Source organism: Pteropus alecto, unplaced genomic scaffold, assembly GCF_000325575.1.
Source record: "Pteropus alecto unplaced genomic scaffold, ASM32557v1 scaffold45, whole genome shotgun sequence".
Classification (NCBI taxonomy): Eukaryota; Metazoa; Chordata; class Mammalia; order Chiroptera; family Pteropodidae; genus Pteropus; species Pteropus alecto.
The window spans coordinates 18,615,127-18,638,593 of NW_006442491.1; the positions used below are offsets into that span (position 1 = coordinate 18,615,127).

General features: G+C 36.1%; 1 protein-coding gene and 1 non-coding gene across 2 annotated transcripts; both read right to left on the minus strand.

The window, feature by feature from the left end:
- Positions 1 to 661: 661 nt before the first annotated feature.
- On the minus strand, positions 662 to 8,096 carry DEFB116 (defensin beta 116). The gene is made up of 2 exons (XM_015596984.1): positions 8,030 to 8,096; positions 662 to 879 (listed from the first exon to the last, which is right to left on the minus strand). Exons 1-2 carry the CDS (start codon positions 8,094 to 8,096, stop codon positions 662 to 664), a joined length of 285 nt encoding a protein of 94 aa, XP_015452470.1.
- On the minus strand, positions 7,247 to 7,365 carry LOC112471335. Its single transcript, XR_003043243.1, has one exon. It is a non-coding gene; the product is annotated as a 5S ribosomal RNA (ribosomal RNA).
- Positions 8,097 to 23,467: the final 15,371 nt, after the last annotated feature.

Sequence of the window (23,467 nt, forward strand, 5' to 3'; positions counted from 1 at the left end):
CACCTGTGTTCCACATCCAGAAATGGTCCTCTAGTGTCAAAGTTGGAAGAACACCCAGAGACAAGCATGCTTATTCCACTTTCCAGCAGCTCTACCCTTAGAAAATGTTGCCCTTGTTTTTTCAACAGATTTCTACACTCAATTGCATCCATTCATCTTTCTGGTTCTGGTTTTTCCCTAGGATACTGCATCATACTGAATAGATTGGGGTAACTCTCTGGATATCAAAGGCAACCCTATTGTCTCTGTCCTGATCCTACGGCGTTTACTCAGAGGACTAAGTGATCTTCCCTACATGTTCCCTGAGTCGTCCAGACTCGATCCAGTGTTCACCTTCTCTCTGCAACCTCCAGAATGAGTCACAATCCTTGTCATGGTACCAAAACAGAGCAGAACTGTGATCTCCTCCTGTCCTTGGCACCCTCACCATCTACTGGGCTATCTTACCATCCTATTCGCATTTTTAGCCAGTGTCCTTTCCTATACTTCGTTGCTCCCCATCTCCCAGCCTAACCTCCCTCTGTCCCATGATGACTGTTCACAGATGAAAGACACATGCATCAGAAGGAATGCATTTTTATGGGGGGGGGGTGTTTCACAATGGGGGAGGAAATGCTCCAGGATGGGGTAACATTGGTGATATTCAAATTTCAGAGTAGCTTTAAGTGTTTGTAACTGACAAGTTGAAGTTGGAGTCCTCTTTCACATGGTTAGAATTGGCTATTTTCGCAAAAAATTTCAGGCAGCACTTTTGATCATTGGGGCAGGTTAAGTATTGAATTTCATATTTCATGCAGGCATTTCTGCACATGCCATGGTAAAGCTGGCATGGATTCCAAGGCTCCTGGCTCCTGCCAAAGTAGGATCTGAGCAAGTCACCTGTGAAAAACATAGCCATGTTTAGCTTCTATGCAGCAATGATAATAGGAGTGGGGAAGTGTGATTTAAAGAGAACGAGCCCTAAGAATATTAAGAGCACAGGGTCTGAAGTCAAAATCACCTCAATTCAAATCTGAGCTCTGTCATTATCGTTGTACATCCTTAAGCAAATTATATAAGTTCTCAGAACCACCACTGCATCATCTTCACAATGGTCATGATAATAAGGTCAACTTCTTAACATTTTTTGTGATGACTAAATTAGCACATATAGTATGCTCAGAAAAGTATCAGGCATATATGAGGGGAAATTAGATATTAGGCAGTGTTGTTTATGTAAAAGCCTTTTCCTGAAGGTCCAGAGCCTTAAGGGCTGCCACTGTGAGCACATATTGGACATGTCTCAAGTGCCCGTATGGAAGTGTCCTCCTCACATACCACTCTCATCATAGACACCTAGGATCTACTTTGAGGCAGGGCACACATATTCGAGCCCCTGCATGCCTTCATACTTTGAAACATTTGAACAAACATATGTCATGCATGTCATTTTGTAGATTGGCCCACAGAAACATGCCGTGCATACATGGACAGCACACTAGCACATACACACACAGGCACAGATACATGACTCATTTTATTCACAGGTTCACATTCATGCCTAAATTGAGCATATGCATGTGTTTTCTTTACAAATCTCTACCACACGTTTTCTACATAAACTAAAATCCATTTGTGAATATTGATAGCTATGTATCAGTCACCCAGAAATGTTCATGTGTATCCAGGCTCTTCAGCTGAAAATGACCCAGTGACAAAGTTTCTGGCACTTAGTCAGCATTCTATAAATATTAGTTGTCAATAATATTAGTTATCCATTGGAAATTTCAAAGACAAAGGAGCAGTTAGAATAATAATAATAATAACAATTGCTACTATATATTCAGCATCATCTATATACCAGGTATTTTATAAATGAGATCTCACAGAACCCTCACAAAATCTGGCTGTTATCTCCATTCTCCAGATGAAGACACTGTAGCTCAAAGAGAGACCTTGTTCTATTTACAGTCCCATAGCTCACACTTGACCAAGCTAAGATCTCATTTCTAGTCTACATAATAAACTCATGCTCTTTCTTCTCTGTCACATTGCCTCTCCATGTGATAGAATTTTTAGGAGAGGGTGGCATATTGCATGATGTCTGCAGGCATAGGGCCTTCTATTGTTTTCAATAGATAGTCCAAAATTCATAGTTTAATATTTAAGGAACTTTTCTTTCTTTTGCCTTCTTTCTTTAAAAAAAAATTAATTTTTTTTCATTTTTTAATTTCAATTGACATTCAACATTAGTTTATATTAGTTTTAGGTGTATACATAGTGGTCAGACATCCACATAATTCACGAAGTGATTCCCTTCAGTCCAGTAACCACCTAGCACTATACATAGATGTCACCATATTATTGAATATATTCCCTACGCTTTACTTTACATCCCCATGACTATTTCGTAAGTACCCATTTATACTTCTTAAGACCTTCACCTTTTCACCTAGCTCTCCAAATCCTCTCCCATCTGGCAACCATCAGCTTGTTTCCTGCATCTATGAGTCTGTTTCTGTTTTGTTTGTTTATTTTGTTTTGTAGATTCCACATATAAGTGAGATCATATGGTATTTGTCTTTCTCTGTCTGACTTATTTCTCTGTCTGTCTTTCTCTGTCTGACAAATACCCTCTAGGTCCATATATGTTATCACAAATGGTAAGATTTCATTTTTTAATGACCAAGTAATATTCCATTGTATATATACCACCTCTTCTTTATCCAATCATCCATTGATGGGCACTTAGGTTGTTTTCATATCTTGGTTATTGTAAATAATGCTGCAATAAAGATAGGAGTGCTTATATATTTTTTATATTAGTATTTTGGATTTCTTCAGATAAATACCCAGTCGGAATTGCTGAGTCATAAGGTAGTTCTATTCTTAATTATTTGAGGAACCTCCAAACTGTTTTTTCAGAGTGGCTGCACCAATTTTTAATTCCACCAAGAGTACACAAGGGTTTTCTTTTCTCCACATCCTCACAAACACTAGTTTGTTGATTTATTGATGATAGCCATTCCGACATGTGTGAGGTGATATCTTATTGTGGTTTAAATGTGCATTTCTCTGATGATTAGTGATGTTGAGCATATTTTCATATGTCTATTGGCCATCGGTATGTCCTCTTTGGAGAAATGCCTATTCAGGTCATCTGCCCATTTTTAAGTAGATTGTTTAGGTTTTTTGGTGTTAAGTTGTATGAGTTCTTTATAAATTTTGAATGTTAACCCTTTACCAGATGTAGTATTGGTGACTATCTTCTCTCATTTAGTAGACTGTCTTCTTGTTTGGTTGATGGTTTCCTTTGCTGTACAAAACCTTCTTAGTTTGATGTAGTCTGATTTGTTTATTTTTTATTTTGTTTCTCTTGCCAGAGGAGATATATCAGAAAAAAATATTACTAAAAGCAATGTCAGAGATTTTACTGCCTACGTTTTCTTCTAGGAGTCTTATGGTTTCAGGTCTTACATTTAAGTCTTTAATCCATTTCGAGTCTATTCTTATATATGATGTAAAAAGGCGGTCCAGTTTCTTGTTTTTTTGCATGTATCTGTCCAATTTTTCCAACACCATTTATTGAAGAGACTGTCTTTACCCCATTGTATATTCTTACCTACTTTGTCATGTATTAAGTGAGCGTATAGGCGTGGATTTATTTCTGGGCTCTCTATTCTGTTCCATTGATCAATGTATCTGTTTTTGTGCCAGTACCATGCTGTTTTGATTACTGTAGCCTTGTAGTATAGTTTGATATCAGGTAGTGTGATACTTCCAACTTCGTTCATGGTGTATGCTTTCATTTACTTATATCTTCTTCAATTTATTTACTATAATAGTTTTATAATTATTGTAATGCCTTATAATTTACTGAGAACAAGTTTTTTACCTCCTTGGTTAAATTTATCCCTAGGTATTTTTTTGATGCAATTATAAATGAGATTGTTTTCTAAATTTCTTTCTGATAATTTATTATTGGCATATAGAAGTACAACTAATTTCTGAATATCAATTTTATATCCTGCTACTTTACTAAATTCAATTATCAGTTCTAATAGTTTTTTTGGTGGAATCTTTAGGGTTCTCTGTATATAGTGTCATGTCATCTGCAAATAACAATGGTTTTCTTTCTTTTTTTTTTTCCAGTTTGGATGTCCTTTTCTTATCTGATTGCTATGGCTAAGATTTCCAATACAATGTTAAATAAAAGTGGTGAAAGTGGACATCCTTATCTTGTTCCTGATCTTAAAGAAAACACTTTTAGCTTTTCATTGTTAAGTATGATATTAGATGGGGGTTTGCCATACATGGCCTTTATTATGTTGAGGTAAGTTCCCTCTATTCCCACTTTGCTGAGAGTATTTATCATAAATGGATGCTGGACATTGTCAAACACTTTTTCTGCATCTATCGATATGATCGTGTAATTTTTATTCTTCATGTTTAAGTAGTGTGTCATGTTAATTGATTTGAGAATACTGAACCAACCTTGCATCCCAGTAATAAATCCCATTGATCACAGTGCATTAATTTTTTAATGTCTTGCTGAATTCGGTTTGCTAATATTTTGTTGAGGATTTTTGTATCTACGTTCATCATGGATATCGGCCTATAAATTTCTTTTTTTTGATGTCTGGTTTTAGAATCAGGGTGATGGTGGCCTCATAAAATGAGCTTGAGAGTTTTCCCTCCTCTTGAATTTTTTGGAATAGTTTAAGAAGGCAAAGACCTTTTCAACCATCCACCCATCCCCTTATTCCACATCCATTTATCAGCATTCACTCTGTTCCAAGTTATGTACTCAGTGCTAAGGATGCAGAGGTCTCAATGCCCACCCACATTAGTGAAAATGAAGTAAAGCAAGTTTGATGTCATTTCTTGCACACACACATACACACAAAAACACTTTGTTAATTTTTTGACAAGAGAAAGTAAAATTTTCAAAGTTTAGGTGAACTCATAGATGGGAAAAGAAAGAAAGAAATGATTCAATGGCAGACATTCCATAGCATTTGGGTGCTAGTGTATATATGGATTGCCACAAAATTTGGCACTCCAGTCCAGGGAAGGCACTCAAATGCTGCTACATCGGCAAACCTGCTGGTTAAGTAGAGGAAGCAGGCAAAAATGTGACGCCTTCATCCATGCTTCAGCATCATGGTCCACTGCGTTTCCTACATTAATCCTCACTCTCATCATGGAATCTGTTACTCTTTTGAGAACCCCTACTGATGAATCTGTATACTTGTAGGAGGAAGAGATCTGCAGGGTCCTCCCCAAGTGACACCAACACTGTTTTGGCTATCATCTGAACTGGAGGACTTTCCTTTTCTCCCAAACACACTTAATGGAAACCAGGGCGCCCAAGGTTTCCTCTTCGTAGTCACCAAAGGATGGATAGGAACATAGATACCAAAAATGAGGACCATGCAGTCTACCTTTTCCTCACATTCTCCACATGGAAAACAGGTAAAGACAGTCCTAGGAGGATTCTGCTTAGAGTGGCTAAACAAACAAACAAACAAACAAACAAGGGTTTTATCAGAGACATTTATTACTTCTCACTTCTGCAGCTTTTCAAACCCTATATTGCCTTACTTCATGACAAACTGTAACACCCACATCAAATTAATGTCACCTTTTATGATCTCTCCATCTTCAAACTGAAGTCAGAGGAGATCATCAATACTCTTGAATCCCAACATGGCCTTTGACCCTCTGGACCTCTGGACCTAGTCTCTCCATAGGAGAAATGGGAATGAGAGAGTTTTCATGAAATCAGAAAATCTCAACCGTGTTTGTAAAGGAGGAAGTTAATGAAGTGTATCACATTTTGTAATAACCTGGGGGATTTTTAAGTATATTCACATCAAGTCTCTAGACATTCTGATTTGAGAGGTCTGGTGATAGGCCAGAGCAAGGGTGCTGTGCAAAAGTTTCCAAGAAAATAGTCATGGGCTCCTGCTTGGCGTGAGAGCCACAATTCTGCCTGACCTTCTCATATTTACCTATAGATATTTCCCAGCTCATTTTCCCACATAGGAATTGTTTTAAGAGCAAATTAAAAAATCACAAATCAAGACACAAAATATATACTCTAGACTCTATCAGCTCCATCCAGAGCCAAAATCAATGTGATACATGATTTTTTCTGCCATCTGTGCACTCAAAATATGACCCTTCTCCCTCCAATTCCTAAGATTCTTCTTACCCATATAAATTTATTAAGAATAAGTCATTTATATATTCATTTAGTCAATAAACATTTGCTAAACTCTGCTCTGTGCAAAGCACTCGGCTCAACCAGGAACACATAAAATGGAAAAGCAAAGTCTTGGCTTTCAAACAGTTTAATTTCATATGTATATGTTTGGGGCAATGAAAGGAAAAGATTACTTTGATTGTCCCAGAAAAGACTGTCCAGAACAGTTCCTGCCCATAAATTCTGTCAGGCGAAAGTATTAAGTAGTTACTAAGGAAGCAACAGTACGCACAGCTTTTGAAGCATAGAGTGCTGCTTCCTTTTTGTGTTGTTTTTTGCAAACCTGTGGTTTTTATCACTATTATAACATGGGAACTGAGCTTTACTGGATATGAGAAGAATTGTCGCTCAAGTAAAGAGGATGAAACAAGATGAGAAACAAGGGGTATGAGAATACAAAGTAAGAAGAAGATGAGGAAGGAGAAAAAGGAGAGGAAGGAGAAAGGGAAAGCAGAGAAAACACTAAACATGGTAACTTTGAACTCAATCCTCAAAAAAGAGAAGCAACCTTGGTCTTCTATAGGGCTAGGTTGAGACTACTCCCATGTCTCTCTGTACTTGTCAAGGTTTGAGAGAGACATTGAGGATATTCCAGCCTTCTGACTTCATTTATCCTAGCTACAGTTATAGCTATTGTTCTCAGTGTCCCTGAAAATCACACTAAAGAAACTTTTTTAAGAATTTGAAAATATAACGATATTTTTCATCCAAAATTCATTTTTTCTATTTCAATAGCCACAGCTCTGCTGTGATAATTTGACTGCCTTACTCAAACTTAATCACCCCCAGATTCCGGCTAAGCCAATCACTGCTCAGATAAACCCCACATATGCCCAGCTTGAATAAGACATCTACTTAAACCAAAAATCTGACTCCTATTTCCAGCTCTATCTCCTGTTTAGTTATTTTTGTTTTTTGTTTTTTTTAGGCGAGGCAACTCTTGGTTGACCTCACAGATTGCAAGGACCTTGTCAGCTTACAATCCCTTTTTTTTTTTTATGCCTACAGCACCTGGTCTTCCTAGGTGGTCTCCTATCCAAGTACTAACCAGGCCTGACCATGCTTAGCTTCCGAGATCAGATGAGATCGGGCTTGTTCAGGGTAGCATGGCCGTAGACCAGCTCTATCTCTTTTGATAACAAACTAAGGTTCAATTATAAAACTTAACACAAACATAACACTAGCCAAACCACCCAATCCTTATTCATAGCATCAAGCCAAAATACAGACCAGCTACAAACTTCACTCTACTCTCACTCCCAGTTCTACCCAACTCCATCCTCAGCTCCACTCAACAAAAATACCATTCCCTCTTCAGACTACATCAAAACATCAGTCCAGCCCAATTCTATATATAGAATTGCTCACCCCCTCCACATCCCCGCTCATTTTTCCAATATTACTCTAAAGTCATACACCATCCCACCACAACTCACTCTCCAAACTTCAAACTACTTTTTATTCCCCCAACTTGGATCCCAGTTTCTCACCCCTAACCCATGAATCAAGCTCTCATCCCAATGACAGCACGATCTAAAATACTTCATGCTTCGACACTCCAGTATTCCAGGAACAACAATCTCTTAAATTTGTATTGGCAGAGCAGAACCAAGGGAGATCTTAACATAAGCTGGACCTTGGGATTAATATCTATAACCCATCTGAGACCAGAAAAGGCTTTAGGTAGTGCCTACTATATGTGGGTAAGAGTCATCTCAGAGTTCACCAAGATACCAATAGCACATGCAAGACCCCAGAACTTTTGAGAGAGGCCTGAATTACCTGGAGTCTTATGAACCAGGATCAGAAGGATGGAAATGGCCATTAAATAGGGCTTCATGACTGACATGTCCTGAGAGAATGAAGGACTGTGTTGCAGGGGACCAAATAGAGATCTTTGCAGTAGGACAGTGCCTAGCCTTTATTAGTTTTGGAAATGGGCCAGCATTTTGTGCAGTGAAGTAAAAGGGATGAGACATACCTGGAGTCAGCCAGGCAGAGGATGATATATATCAATATCTCAGCTGGACACTCTGTGTAAGTGTGGGAGATTTGCCAGTAGCACTCATGTCAAGGTGGATCTTTCTTCCCAGTAAGAAGCAAAAGCAAATTAGAGCCAGTGGCATTTTGGGTGAAACAAATTTGAATGAATGAATCAATCAATCAATCAAACAATGAGAAAATGAATACATAATTTAAGAAATAAAAAATCTTTTAAAAAACATTTGTTTTAATCCTCCTGACAGTAGACTATCACCTTTTGTCAGTAGTACATACTATATATCCAATCCTGTACTAGGCATCATGGACTAACAAAAAAAAGAAGGAGGAGGAGGAGGAGGAGGAAGAGGATGAGGAGGAGGAAGAGGAGGAGGAGGAGATAATGATGATGAAAGAAAAGATGGGGAAGAAAAATTAAATTGAAGAGGGGGTATGAATGGAGGAAGGGAGGAAATGATATTAGGCAAAAATAATGGCAATTCATATTTACCATGAATTTACCATGTATCACTTTCTGTATTAAATACTACCATATAGTTATGAACACTTACCAAAACACTGTGAAGTTAGGTGGTATTTTCCACTTCACAGATGAAGACAATAAAGATTGAAGAGATGATGTAACATACCTAGGCCACACATCTAATTAGGCATAGAGCCTAGATTAGAAACAATATCTGTCTTACAGCATATGCCTTTGGCATTTTTCATTCTTTCTGTAAGTGAAAGGGCAAAAAATGAGAGACAAAGAAAAAAACATAATCAAATTGCTGAAACTCAGAGACTAATCACCGTTCAAAACAATAAATTCCGTCTGAGAAATTCAGTATTCATTCTTTGAGAAATGGGAATAAAAGGATTTTTTAGAGAAGGCTTTTTACTCCAATGAATCACATGGAAGATTGATGGGTGGGGTCCAGTCTTTCGAATAAAAGTATATAAATGAGTGAAAAGCCTCTTTCAAAAGTCGAGGATAGGATTTCCACATCTTACCATGACAAGGCAAATGGAACTAACCCTCCCAAAAGTAAATGCAATTGTACAAGCCCTGTCAATGTGAGCAACTATAACACTGGAAAAATAAAGAGTTTTAGACATTAAATTAAAGGCACAGGAGAAGTGAAAAGTCAACCTAGAAAATGTGAGAAAATATTTGCAAACAATATATCTGATAAGGGGTTGGTATCCAAAATATATAAGAAACCCTACAACTCAATAGTGAAAAAAGAAAGTCCAATTTTAAAATAAGAAAAGGACTAGAAGAGACACTGATACCAAGATGAATCAGATGCTGGGATTTTCTGAAAAGAATTTTAAAATAGCCATCATAAAATGCTTCAAGAAGGAGTAATTATTTTGAAACAAATAAAAAGTAGAAAATTTCAGCAAAAATAGAAGCTATAAGAAAAGAACTGACTGTAAATTATAAAACAAAAATATATAAAGCAATATACTTTTAAAAACACTATAAACTAAGTAAAACAAAATCCTAAAAATTGTTCAAATAACTCAGAGTTTAGAAAAGAGAAGGAGTGGAAGCAAACAGAAAACGAATAATAAAATGGCATACTTAAGCTCTAATATATCAATAATTCCCATAAATGTAAAAGGTCTAGAGTGACATCAGTGAAAATGATGACATAAGGAATGCTGAAATTTTATCTCTCCATAAAAGCAGTGAAAATACTGGCAAAACTGTCAGAATCAACTGTGTTGGCAATCTGGATATTAACCAAAGGTTTATCCCTGCCCAAGAGCACTTATTCAGAAAAAAAAATCTGACTCTCAGTAAAACAATGAGCTTTCTAGCATTTTACTTTATCACAAAAACATCTCCCACTCCCAAGCTCAGTGATAACTTTGTAAGTAATAGCCTGCATTCTCAGTACTGGAAAAAACAAAACAGACTTCATTCACAAAGAACTGTCATTATTTGACCTGTCTGATGACTACCTGGGAGACTGGCTCAGAAAACTTGACTTTATATGATTTAGCATCCTCCTAGAGCTAAAGATCCTATTAGGGAACATTTGTCAAAACCAATTACAGGCATGTATTTTAGTCAGAACTGCCTGAGAAGATAAATAACAGTTGAGGACAACAATAGATTAACCAAAAGGCTTGGAAGGAAAGGCTGGGGAATGAGATGTCCATTAGGGCTTTAAAAAGCTCTGCCATATACCTGCGTGCAAAGAAACAAAAAAGCATGATGCATGCACAGGGGGAAAACAATCAATAAAAAGTGTTCCAGAGGAAGCCCATACATTGGACCTTCAAGACAAAGACTTTAAATAAGCTCTGTTAAATATGTCCAAACAGAAAAAGAAAGCCATGTCTAAAGAACTATGGAAGACACAAGTAAATGGAAAGACATCTCATGAATGTCTTAATATTAATAATAAGCCATGGAAAACTGAATATTTTTAAGATGTCAATACTCTCTCTATCAAAATCCCAGCAATTTTTTTGTTTTGCAAAAATAGAAAATTTTATCTTTAAATTTATATGGAATCTCAAGAGACCCTGAACAGCCAAAATAATCTCAAATAAGAGCAAAGTTGAAAGCTTTATACTTTCGGGTTTTAGAACTTACTACAAATCTGTGGTAATCAAAACAATGTGGTACTAGCATAAAGACAGACTTACACAGTGACAGATGCTTACTAGACTTATTGTAGTGATCACTTTGTTAGGTATATAAATGTTGAATCACTTTGTCGTACACCAGAAACTAATATAATATTGCATGTCAACTATATTTAAAATAAATTTTTAAAAAACATGTTTAAAAAGACAGATTCTTAGATCAATGAATAGAATAGAGAGCCCAGAAATATATCCTCACATATATGCTCAAATAATTTTCAGTGTGTCAAGACTATTCAATGGGAAAAGAATAATCTTTTCAATAGATGGTATTGGGGAAACTAGATATCCACATGCAAAAAAATTAAGTTGGACTCCTACTTATACCACATACAAAATTAACTCAAAATTGATGAAATACCTAAGTATGAGAGCTAAAACTATAAAATTCTTAGAAGAAAACACAGGGAGAATGCCTCATAATAATAGATTTGGTGATAATTTATTGGATATTACATCAAAAGCACAGACAATAAAAGAAAAATTACATAAGTTGGACTTGAGCAAAAATTTAAAATATTTATGCATCAAAGAACACTATTAAAAGAGTAAAGAGGAAACCCATAAAATGGGAGAAAATATTACAAATCATATATCTGATAAAGATTAATATCCAGAATACATACAGAGTTCCTACAACTCAACAGGAAAACAACAACCCAGTGGGCAAAGAACTTCAATGGAAATTTCTCCAAAGAAGATGTACAAATGGCAAAAGGCACGTGAAAAGATGCTCAAAATCACAAGTCATTAGGGAAATGCAAATCAGAACCACAATAAGATAACCACTTCACATCCATTAGGATGGTTTTACTTTAAAAATGAATAAATAAATAACAAATGTTGGCAATGATGAAACTGAAACTTCGTGCACTGCTGATGGGAATGTAAAATGGTCCAGCCCTATGAAAAACAATATGACAGTTCCTCAAAAAATGAAATATAGAATTACCATACGATCCAGCAATTCCACTTCTGGGTATATACTAAAAAAAAAATGAAAAAAGGGATCTACAAAAATATTTGTACACTCATGTTCATAACAGCATGCGATCCAGCAATTCCACTTCTAGGTATACACTAAAAAAATGAAAAAAGAGATCCACAAAAATATTTGTACACTCATGTTCATAACAGCATTACAATAGCCCAAAAGCAGGATAAACAAAATGTTATGTGTACATACAATGGAATATTATTCTACCTTAAAAAAGGAAATTCTGATACATGCTACAACATGGTTGAATCTTGAAGATATTATGGTAAGTGAAATAAGCCAATCAGAAGAGTACAAATATTGTATGTTCTCACTTATATAAGGTACCTGGAATAGTCAAAACTCATAAAGACAGAAAATAGAATGATAGTTGCCAGGGTCTGGGGAGGAGGCAAGAAGGGGAGATGGACAGGTTAGTATTTAATGGGTACAGAGTTTGACTAATACTAATGTTATTCTAGTCAGGTGTAACTTTTTGAAACCACCTGTACAATTGTCAGATCCTAAATAAGTAGTGTGAACATGACTGACTCACAGTTATAGAAGATACTCGACCTTGGTCTGCTATATCTAATATTTCTATTCCCAATCCTAGCTTAATATACTTCACTAATTGATCTTGTATAAGAGACACATGAGGAAATATAAAAGCATATCATGTGTTTTAGAAAAGCAAATATAAAAGCATGAAAGTCAGACTTCATGAGGTTTTAGAGACTTATGCTCTCGTAAATATAAAATCAGCCAAGCAGCAGCACTCACATCTTCTAGGAGAGCTTTTAAATTAGCCACCAGTCTTAACGTGAATATACTGATAGTAAATATGTGTGGGGGGCCTGAATACTATAGACCAAATTTGGAAGAATAGAGGCTTTCTAATATAAAGGAGAATTAAAATACCACGTAGAAACTAACTGCTGATTTATTAGAGTCATTACAATTTCCTAAAGAGATTTATGGAATTCATTGTAGAACTCCAGTGGACAACAGGAGGAAATATCTAAAAGAAATAAATTTGCATAAAAATGTCGACTCAGATTTGGACTGGGGAAATGGAAGTCCCATTACTTCTATCTAGGGACTCCTATTCTATCTATCTAGGGACTCCAGTTTCAGAAATGTGCAACTCCTCCAAACTTGGAGAATTGAAAAGGGGCAATAAGAAGAGCACCATGAGAATATGGGAATTACCCAGTGGTATTATTCGTGCACTCCAATTGTATGCATACATGGCTTTTCATGCCATCTAACCAGCAATATGATTCAAACAAAATAAATATACTTAAAATCTTAGAATCATACCACTTCTATATGAGCACCAAATAATTCAGTAAGTAATACAAACATATGCTGTTCGTCAGAAAATTTCCTTTCAGAGAATACCAAAGTATGTGAAGGAAGGTGTTACCTAGGACCTGGTGACAAATGAACATTGTAGAGTTTCTGCCATCAGAAGGTAAGAAATACTATTTGGTAATGATATGTATGGTGCCTGCATAGCCATATGTGTTCCCATTGGCTAAAGCAGATGCTCAAATCATGATCAAAGCCTTACTGAATTATATCACCACAATCTTTGTAATTCCTGGGTATCTAGAATCCAAAGAAGAAGTCACTTTGTTTCTATGGTAAATCAGGGGCTCTATAAAACCTTACAAATACCAATAACTTGTCATATTCTTTATCATTCTCAGATTTCTGGACAAGTGGAATGATGGACCTTACCCTAAAGAATTCTTTAGCTAAATTATATCAAGCCGCTGGCTTACAGTGACCAACAGTCTTACCTTGGTTCTATGAAAATTAAGGTTAACTCCCTTTAGCAAGCATAGTATTTCTCCCTTTGAGCTAATATTCGGAATCTCTATGAATTTAGGAGTTAAGCCTAGCTCCTTACCTGATTTAATGCAAAAACACTCAGGATCAGACAGGGTTTGCTTGTTTTCCTAGGTTCATTACACCATCGTGTGGCCAGATGATAGAAAACCCCCCCGAGGAGTGTCAGTATAGAATAAGAGGAGAAGTCTATATCAAAATGTTCTGATGGCAGGCTAGGTTGTCATCATGCTGGGGAGAACCTACTAGGTATCGTTGATAACTCACACCACTATCAAAGTGAAGAAGCAACACAGCTGAAGACATGCATCACATATGAGACCAGCATCTATGACTAAATAAGTTGTGACTCCCATTAAGGACTTTAAGGTTATATTCTCCAGAAAGTAACTTAAAATAATATGCAAGATGAAGAAAGAAAAGAGTCTCTCTAATGGACAGATGGCTAGAGAGAGACAGACTATTGTTACTTTCTTTTTAGTTATTCTGACCATTATAATTTTAATATTTTATTTCATACCAGTTAAACATGAAGCTTATAGTTTTATTCCTCTTTCTTTAAAAGTAAGTATCTCAACCTCATGGAATTTTGTACCAACTAAAAATTGTCCTGAATATTGCGTAAAGGCTCAAGAAATCCCTTCACAAGAATCTATAAAATATATTTATTAGAGGAAACTGAATTTTTTTTTCACTGTAAATGAATTCACCAACCATGGTAGGAATTAACGCACACTTTTGCAAATGAATTTACAAGCCTTATGAAAACTAATCCTCTTTTGTAATATGTTGTATATGTTCTCTTTCTGGGTCTGTCCTATGGCTACGAAAAATAAAAATTCTCAGATTTTATCTAAAAAAAGAGAGAAAACAAAAAAAAATCCCTTTATATGTCTGTAACACTTCAGACTCACTGACTGAGTGGTTTAAATTTAAAGGAAATAAAAAATTTTAAATCTTTCCACAGACTGACAACAATATTACCTAAATATTAAATAATATAATCTTAAATATCACATCCTATTGTGTTACTAAATATATCAATTTGAAGGAACTGTTAATTCATCAAGCTTAATATAATTATACTCAAATTATATTCTATAGGATTCCAACTGCTCATTATCTTTTATAGCCATTGAGACCTGGTCTTACAAAACTAAAGATGAGAAAAAATATCTGAGCCCAAATGGTGGGAATTTGCTTTTGTACCTGGCTTTTTCACTCATCATTATGTTTATGAGATTCATATGGTAATGGGCATTAGATGTTTTTCAGTTTGGAATCATGAATAATACTACTGTGAATATTCTTGTTTATGTCTCTTTATGCACATATGTCAGCATTTCTGTTGGAGAAAGCGATAGGTCATAGATATGCATTTGATAATCTTTTGTACCTATAGTAAAATAGTTTCCCAAAATGGTTTTACCACTTTTAGCCATTCTGGCATGCACGTGTATGGTAGTTCATTGTGGTATTAATTTGCATTTCCTTAATAACAATGCAATCGAGAGATTTTTCTTATGATAATTGATCATTTGGTTATTCTGTGAAGTGTCCGTTCAATACTTTGGCCTTCTTTTCTCTTTCAATGTGTGTCTGAATTTTTCTTAGTGACTTGTAAAAATTCTTTATATAGTTTAGGTACAAGATCTTTGTTGATTATATCTTTTAAAAATAGCTTCCACAACTCTATGGTTTTTCTTTTCTCTATCTTAATGACATCTTTTGTTCAACAAATGTTTCTAATTTCAATGGGGTCCAATTTATCTACCTTTTTCTTTATAGTTAACAAATTCTGTGTCCTGTTAAAGAAATCTTTACTTATGCTAAGGTCATAAACATATTATCTTATACTCCCTTCAGAAATTTTACTGTGTTGCCATTCTTATTAAGATCTACACTCCACATGAAATTGATTTTAGTGTATGGTGTAAGGGAGAGGCAAAGTTTCATTTTTTTCAGTATAGGTATCTAATTGATAAAGCACCATTTATTAAAAATATTATCCTTTCTCCTTTGCTCTGTTGTGCCACTTTTCTCATAAATCAAGTAAACACGTATAACTAGGTCTTTTTCTGGAGTCTATTTTTTTCCCTTTGTTAATTTATCTTTGCTACAATATCACACTTTCCTAATTACTATAGCTTTGTAATAAATCTTAATATGCAGAAATTTAAATCCTACAACTTTGTTTTTTAAGATTGTCTTAACTATTCTTCGCCCATTTGTGTCTATAAATCTTTGAATCGATTTGTCAATTTCCACAAAGAAAATACACGTGGAATTTTTATTGTAATGACACTAAATCTACAGATCAATTTTAATCTGTAGATCGAAGAGAATATTGATATAATGTAGAAGATACAGCCCTCTATTTGTTCAGCTCTTCTTTAACTTAATTATGTTCTTTATTAGTTTTCCACATAGAAATCTTTCCTTCTTTGGATTTATTCCTAGTTATTTGATATTTTTTATTACATTGTAAATGTGTCTTTTCTGTTACCTTCATTTTCTTTCTTTTTTTCTTTTGAAGAAATTTACATGTTCATGCATTTATTTAAATCATTTTTCTTAAAAAAAAAAGGGAGAAAATATCTTAGGTAGTCCCAATGACTTTTTTACAGCTTTATTGAGATATAATTGGCATACAACATTGTGTAAGTTTGAGATGTATAATGTGTTGATTTGACACACTTATATATAACAAAATGATTACCACTGCAGCATTAGCTAATGCCTCCATCATGGCAAGAGAGACATAGTTATTATTTCTTTTTTAGAGTAAGAACATTTAAGATCTATTCTCTTAGCAACTTTCAAGTATACAATACAATATTATTAACTATAATCACCATGCTGTAATTATATCCCCAGAATTTATTCATCTTATCACTGGAAGTTTGTGCCTTTTGACCAACATTTCTCCATTCTCACCATCCACCCACCCTCAGCCCCTGGCGAACACCATTCTACTCACTGTTCTATTGTGTGATCTAAGCTCATTTTCTGATTTTTGTTGACCTGGTATCCAGAACAGTTAATAAGCTTTCTTATTAATTCTAATAGTTTATTTGTAGGTAGGAGTTAATTCCTACTTCCCTAGTTATTGTGAGGATGATAAGGATAATAATGATGATTGCCAGCAATTATTGAGCACCTACTATGTCTCAAGAATTGTTCTCCTTTCAAAAGAACAACTTTCTAAAGTAAACTGAAATGTAGACTGTTAGATTGTCTTCAGCTCCTCAGAAAATTAAATGTAGTCAGAAGACCGAGAAGCTCAAGAGGATGAGTTGCTTGCCTTAATGAGTATTTTTGATAGAGATGAATTTAGAAAAGCAGAGTCTGTCCAAGATGGAGAAACCAGGATCTATTTGAACTTTACACAAAATTTCAAGATATTTGTGAGTACTAACTATCTGCTCTTTCAAGCATTGGACAACCTGTGGGACTCTGCCAGCATTGGTACTGAGAAGACCGGTCGTCAACTGGCACATAAGTTTGGCCACATCAGTTGTTAAAATATTAAGATAGTTTAGTACTCACTGTTCTATTGTATGATCTAAGCTCATTTTCTGATTTTTGTTGACTTGGTACAAATCTTACTATTACCTGTGATACAATGCAAGAGGAGAATATATATATTTATATACAAATATGTGTAAAATGTGTGCTCGAGGAACAATACTTATCAGGCAAGACCCCCATCTTTCCTCTTCAGTCTCAAATTTGACTTAGCCAATCATGAATCTTTACTATTTCATACAAATCTTAGAGAAAAGATATTGAGTTTGGCCAAAAAAACTAACTGGAATTTGTATGAGAAATGTATTGAATTCATAGATTATTTGGGGAAAATGGACTCATCCAGGAGCACAAATGTCTCATCTTCTATGTCCTTTATTAGTATGTTAAAGTTTTCTCCATAGAAGCCTTATATATGTATAATCAAAATAAAGTCTAGAGGCTTTATAGACTTTGTTGCTAGTGAAAATTATCTTATTTTACATTGTATTTTCCACTTGATCATTGGTAGCATGAAGAAATGCTATTGAGTCTTATAAGTTGATCTTATATTCAGCAAAACTGTTGGACTCGAATTTTATGAGTTTGTCCATCGATTGATTCTTCTAAAGTAATTGTATCATCTGCAAGTAATGACAGTTGTATTCTCCTTTTCAGTCAGTTCTTTCACTTATTTCTCATTTTTCCTAATAGCATGGGCCAGCCCCTCCACTGTCACAATAAACATTTGCAATGTTAGTGGGAATCCTTGCTTTTCTTCCAGTTTTAAAGGAAATGTATCTAAAGTTCTTTGAAAACACATAAGATTTGACTAAAGAGTTTAGCATTTAATCTTTAGCATATTTAGTAAGTTCTCTTCCCAACCTAATTTCTTTTTTTATCAATACTTCTTGTTTATCCTGTGCCAGACTGTTTTCTAAATGCTTTACATGTATTAACTCAATATGCATAACATATCTACAAAGTACATTATATTATGATCCCTAATTTTACAAATGAAGAAACTGAGGCCCCAAAAGGCAAAGTATTCTCTCTTTCAGTGTGGGCTGCACATAGTGTCTACATTATTTCTTAAAATATTCTACTGTAATTGGTTTTTGAAATTTATAAAATACTGTCTCTGGATCATTATAATCATCTTTTTCTATTAAAACAGAGAACTACATTGTTAACTTTTCTGATATTTATATCATCCTCACATTCTTAAATAAATACTAATTGATCAGAGTATATTTTTAACACATTATTGAATTCAAAAAGCTACGATTTTATTTGGAATTTTGGCACATACATACAGAGGAGATATGGCCTATGGTTTTCTGTTCTTTATTGTTCTTATCTGTTTTTGAAATCGAAATATTACTAATCTCCTGAAATCATCTGGGCAGCTTTTATATGTCCTCCATTTCCTGGAATGACTTGTATAAGACAGGAATTAACTGTTCCCTCAAAGTTTGTAAGATCTGAGGTGACTATATGATTCATCCATATTTAATGTAAACAGGACACATGCAGAAAGAAAGATGAGCATTATTTACAATTGTGCTGGGGCAAAAGAGTGTGAACAAGGACTATTCTAAGCAGAACAAGCTAGAACTCACTGTTACTACCTTGTGAGTGTGGGACTTAAGTAGGAGGAAGAGAGGCTGTCAGTAACATTTCGATATCTGCATGCTTGGCTGATCTATTTAGGTTTGGGTTTCTTTCAGTGCTACTCTTGATGGATTGTTTTTCTTTGAAGTATTTTTCAAATTTATTATGCATATTTCCTTATTATAGAGAATAATATTCTGAAAAGCATGTATGCCCAAACAACTGTATGTAATTTTTATACCTCTTCAATTTCAGTCAATAGTCCCCATTTTGTCTACACTGACTTGTTGATGACATTGGGCCAGTTATGCCCACATTCTGTTCTGTCATTTTTTCTTTAGCTTACATCATGTAAATAGAAGGTTAGTTCTAATGGTTTTAATGATTTAAGTTATTATTTTTGACAAAAATGTATCAGAGGTGAACCTGTGTTCTTTACATTGCAACACATGAAGAGTTACTTAATATGTGGGTGCCACTTAATATTCTGAATCGTGACTGAATTTAAGTGATGACTGTCTGATTCTTTTATTGATCAGCGCTAGTTTTCCCCTTTTACATTTGAAGTAATCTATATGGTGCTACTTTTGCCTATACAAATGTCTGATTCCATGACAGCAATACTCTTAATGGTTTTAACACAAATAATAGTCCTTGCCTTAGTCAATAAACTCTTTAAGAGTTGCAGGATACCACTTAGTAAAACAGACTTTTCCTTATCAACTAGAGCTATTTTGTTACTAGAAATACAGCTCCTTCTGGAGAGACAGGATAAATACTTAATTTATTCAAATTAGTTACTGGTTCTCAAAGTAAATAGTTTGCTTAGTGGCTGTCTCAAATAGTGACATAGACGTTTTCCTGGTTATCCCATCTCTGGATATTATTAGGCAATCACATCTTTCCATTGATTCAATTTATTTCAATCTGTTATATTTGGTTTTATTTTTGATGCTCATATTCTCATAACTTTAGCAAGTAGAAAATTCTTGCTGGATCCTATGTCCTTTTACATGATCCCATTACTTTGTTCATATTGAAATAAAATTACAAATATTTATTAGTGTCTTAAATGTGTGATAACTAGTGCAATTTCAAAATAGTGGTAAGCATAAATGTTATCTCAAGATAGATACAACATCTTTAATATGATATAAAATTATTTTTACATCTATTGTGATATAGTCAAAAGAATAGCCAATACTAATGAATTTGTATTCATTAATCAAGGAAATGCTTAAATATCAATTAGAGACAAAATGATAATAAAGACATTATTTCTCCATTCAGTACATAGTCCTCAGTTCATGAACATGTACCCGTGGGAAAAGTTTTGGTCTTAAAGCAAAAAAAACTGGTTTGTCAACTAATGCTGCCACATTCTTCCTCCCCTCCCCCCCAAGTTATACTGAAATATAATTGACATTCAACATTGCATTACTTTAAGGTGTACAACATGATGATTTGCTATATGTATATATTGTGAAATGATTACCACAATATGTTTAGTTAACATCCATTACCTGAGTGGAGAGCACAGCCTAAGGCCTTGTCTGACCACAAAGCCCAGCCGTCAGCCCCACCTGTACATGAGTTCCAACCGGAAGCACCATTTAGTCACGAAGTACAGCCTGAGACCTCACCCAACCAGGAGAAATTGCAGAGCACAGCCTCAGCCCTTGCCATCCAATCCTGGCATCACCTTGCCAGAGAAAAGGCCTATTACCTACCCCACCAGAGGTGATTGCAAAGTCCAGCTGTGGCCCCATTTGATCTTGGAACACAGCTGGCATCCCTGCCCGACCAGGGAGCCCACAGACAGGCCCCATTTGAACACAGAGTCTGCACAACAGGCCAACCCAACTGGGAACCCAGAGTGGGACTCCCACCCCTCAACATCAGAGCATCAGCAGTTGCCTCACCGAACTAGAGAGCTTGATAGCAAGCCCCACCTGCACGGGCGGAGGGACACTACAGCTGAGCCACCCAGCATCCCAAGCTGAGCTAAATGATGAAGATCTTTCCCTGTCAAAATGCACCTGTATGGCTTGGGAGCGTACAGGACTTCCTCAAATGCACAGACACCAATGCAAGGAAACAACAATTATGAAGAGCTAGGTAAACAGGACAGCATCAAAAAAAAAAAAAAAAAAAGATTTAATAAAGCTCCAATAAGAAAAAATAACCAAAAATATATAAAAATGTTGATACAGAGAGAGTTGTAAGAAGGCAGTCTTCTCCTCACTCTCTCCACCTAGACAGATGCAGCTGCACCCCCAAAACAAATGTCAGTAACTTTCTTCTGCTCATTACCACATGGCTTCATGGGTACCATATTGCCTGGGCCATCATGCTTTGTGTTCCCAGTATCAACATATTGTCACTTGTAATGTTTTCTCCTTTCTCATCCTGGTAATCAGAAGAAATCTGCTTTCTAGTTTTGGCACTGCCTGTGACGGAGTGCCCCGTGGAAGGTTACTTTCCTATCTGGGGTTCAGTTTCTCCTTTCTTCTTTTCTCCTTCTCCTTCTCCTTCTCCTTCTCCTTCTCCTTCTCCTTCTCCTTCTCCTTCTCCTTCTCCTTCTCCTTCTCCTTCTCCTTCTCCTTCTCCTTCTCCTTCTCCTTCTCCTTCTCCTTCTCCTTCTCCTTCTCCTTCTCCTTCTCCTTCTCCTCCTCCTTCTCCTTCTCCTTCTCCTTCTCCTTCTCCTTCTCCTTCTCCTTCTCCTTCTCCTTCTCCTTCTCCTTCTCCTTCTCCTTCTCCTTCTCCTCCTCCTTCTCCTTCTCCTTCTCCTTCTCCTTCTCCTTCTCCTTCTCCTTCTCCTTCTCCTTCTCCTTCTCCTTCTCCTTCTCCTTCTCCTTCTCCTCCTCCTTCTCCTTCTCCTTCTCCTTCTCCTTCTCCTTCTCCTTTGGTGGAAGGTTTGGGCCTGTTTCAGAGTCAAGGTTGGCACTGATATGTATGCCACTTATTCTATTGGTTCTTTTCTGTCAGCTTCAAATTCAACCATCTATACTCCATTTTGTGATGCTGAGGCTAGCACTGAAAGAGCAGAGGGCTGAGAGAAATCTCTCTCAAGATATTCTTCTGGAAATGTTCAGTCTTCAAAAAGAGCTTCCTTTGAACATGTAAGACCTGTCTACGGCCATACCACCCTGAATGTGCCCGATCTCGTCTGAACGTGTAAGATCCATTTCTTCCTCTACTCAACCTCAAAATCCTTAGAGTTGAACCATTCAGTGCCTGTGAAATTCCTACCCATGTGAAAAGCCACTCGATATTTTTCATTCTGAGGAGCTAACTGAATTCAATTCCCATAAACTCAGATCCATCCTGATTAATGGATCCACTTAAGACTGAAAAAATTAACAGAGAACACAAAGCTATAATGGAGAGAGCAACTCCAGGAATCAGCTACTACCCCTAGGCCTGGGGTAACACGAAGAGAGGTTGGAGTTATTAAAACTTAGAGACTTGGTATCTCTGTGAGTCATAACGAAGCTGGCTCCATAAGTGTTAGGAATTTACAGACTGGGTCCAGCTGCTGCTAAGGGAATGCCCTGTCAATGTCAGGGTGAAGAAGCAAGGTTATGGTAATGCTGATGGCAACAGGAAATAGGCAGCCTTGTCTTTAGAGAGGAAGTAAGCAGACTGGAGCAAATCCGTCTTCCTCCTCCAGCCTTGCAGTGTCCCTCTAGCATCCTCTATTGGCAGAGCTTAATGAAGCTACTGGCAAAGGAGAACTGGTTTGCAGAGCGCTAGCCTCAGCATCACAAAATGGAGTATAGATGGTTGAATTTGAAGCTGACAGAAAAGAACCAATAGAATAAGTGGCATACATATCAGTGCCAACCTTGACTCTGAAACAGGCCCAAACCTTCCACCATTCCACCACTACAGGAGCACCAATCTCTTAAATCTATCTTGGCAGAAAAAAGTCAGAAAGAGATATTAACATGAAATGAACATGGGGTAAATTCACTCAGATGCCTAAAACCAGGCTTCAGTTGCTGACCACTATAATACAAGGCTAGGATCCTAAAACAACACCAGGATCACAGTATTGAAAGAGTCCTATATTATATGAGTCCCATGGACCAGTTTCCATGACAAAGATTGGGCTATGAAACCCCATGGCTGCAGGGTCCCAAAAGCAGTTGACTGATTCATGAAGATGGAAAATCCTTTTTGCAGGAGGACTGAACTTTGACACTATTAGCTTCTAAAGCAGGATAGTGTAGGGTCAGTGAAGTACAGAGGAAGGGAACTTATTTGACATTGACCTGGTTGACAGACAACAGTTAACGTGTATCCCAGCTAGATACCCTTAGGAAAAGTGGGATATTGTCCAGCACTGATTAAAAATGGGGGGCTCTCCCTCCCAGTAAGGCAAACAGGCAAATTAAAATTACTTGCCCTTTTATGGGAGACACAAACTATAACAAAAATATTTTCTTAAGAAAATGTCAACATAAGAAACATCCAAATCTGTAGAGAATTTATATAAGAGTTTATGTGAACCAAACTGATGACATGCTGGGAAGCAAGATCTCAAATGACAGTTTTGCAGTTCTTTTTATACATTTGGAATTAAGGAGGGGACATAGGGAGATTACATGAAGATG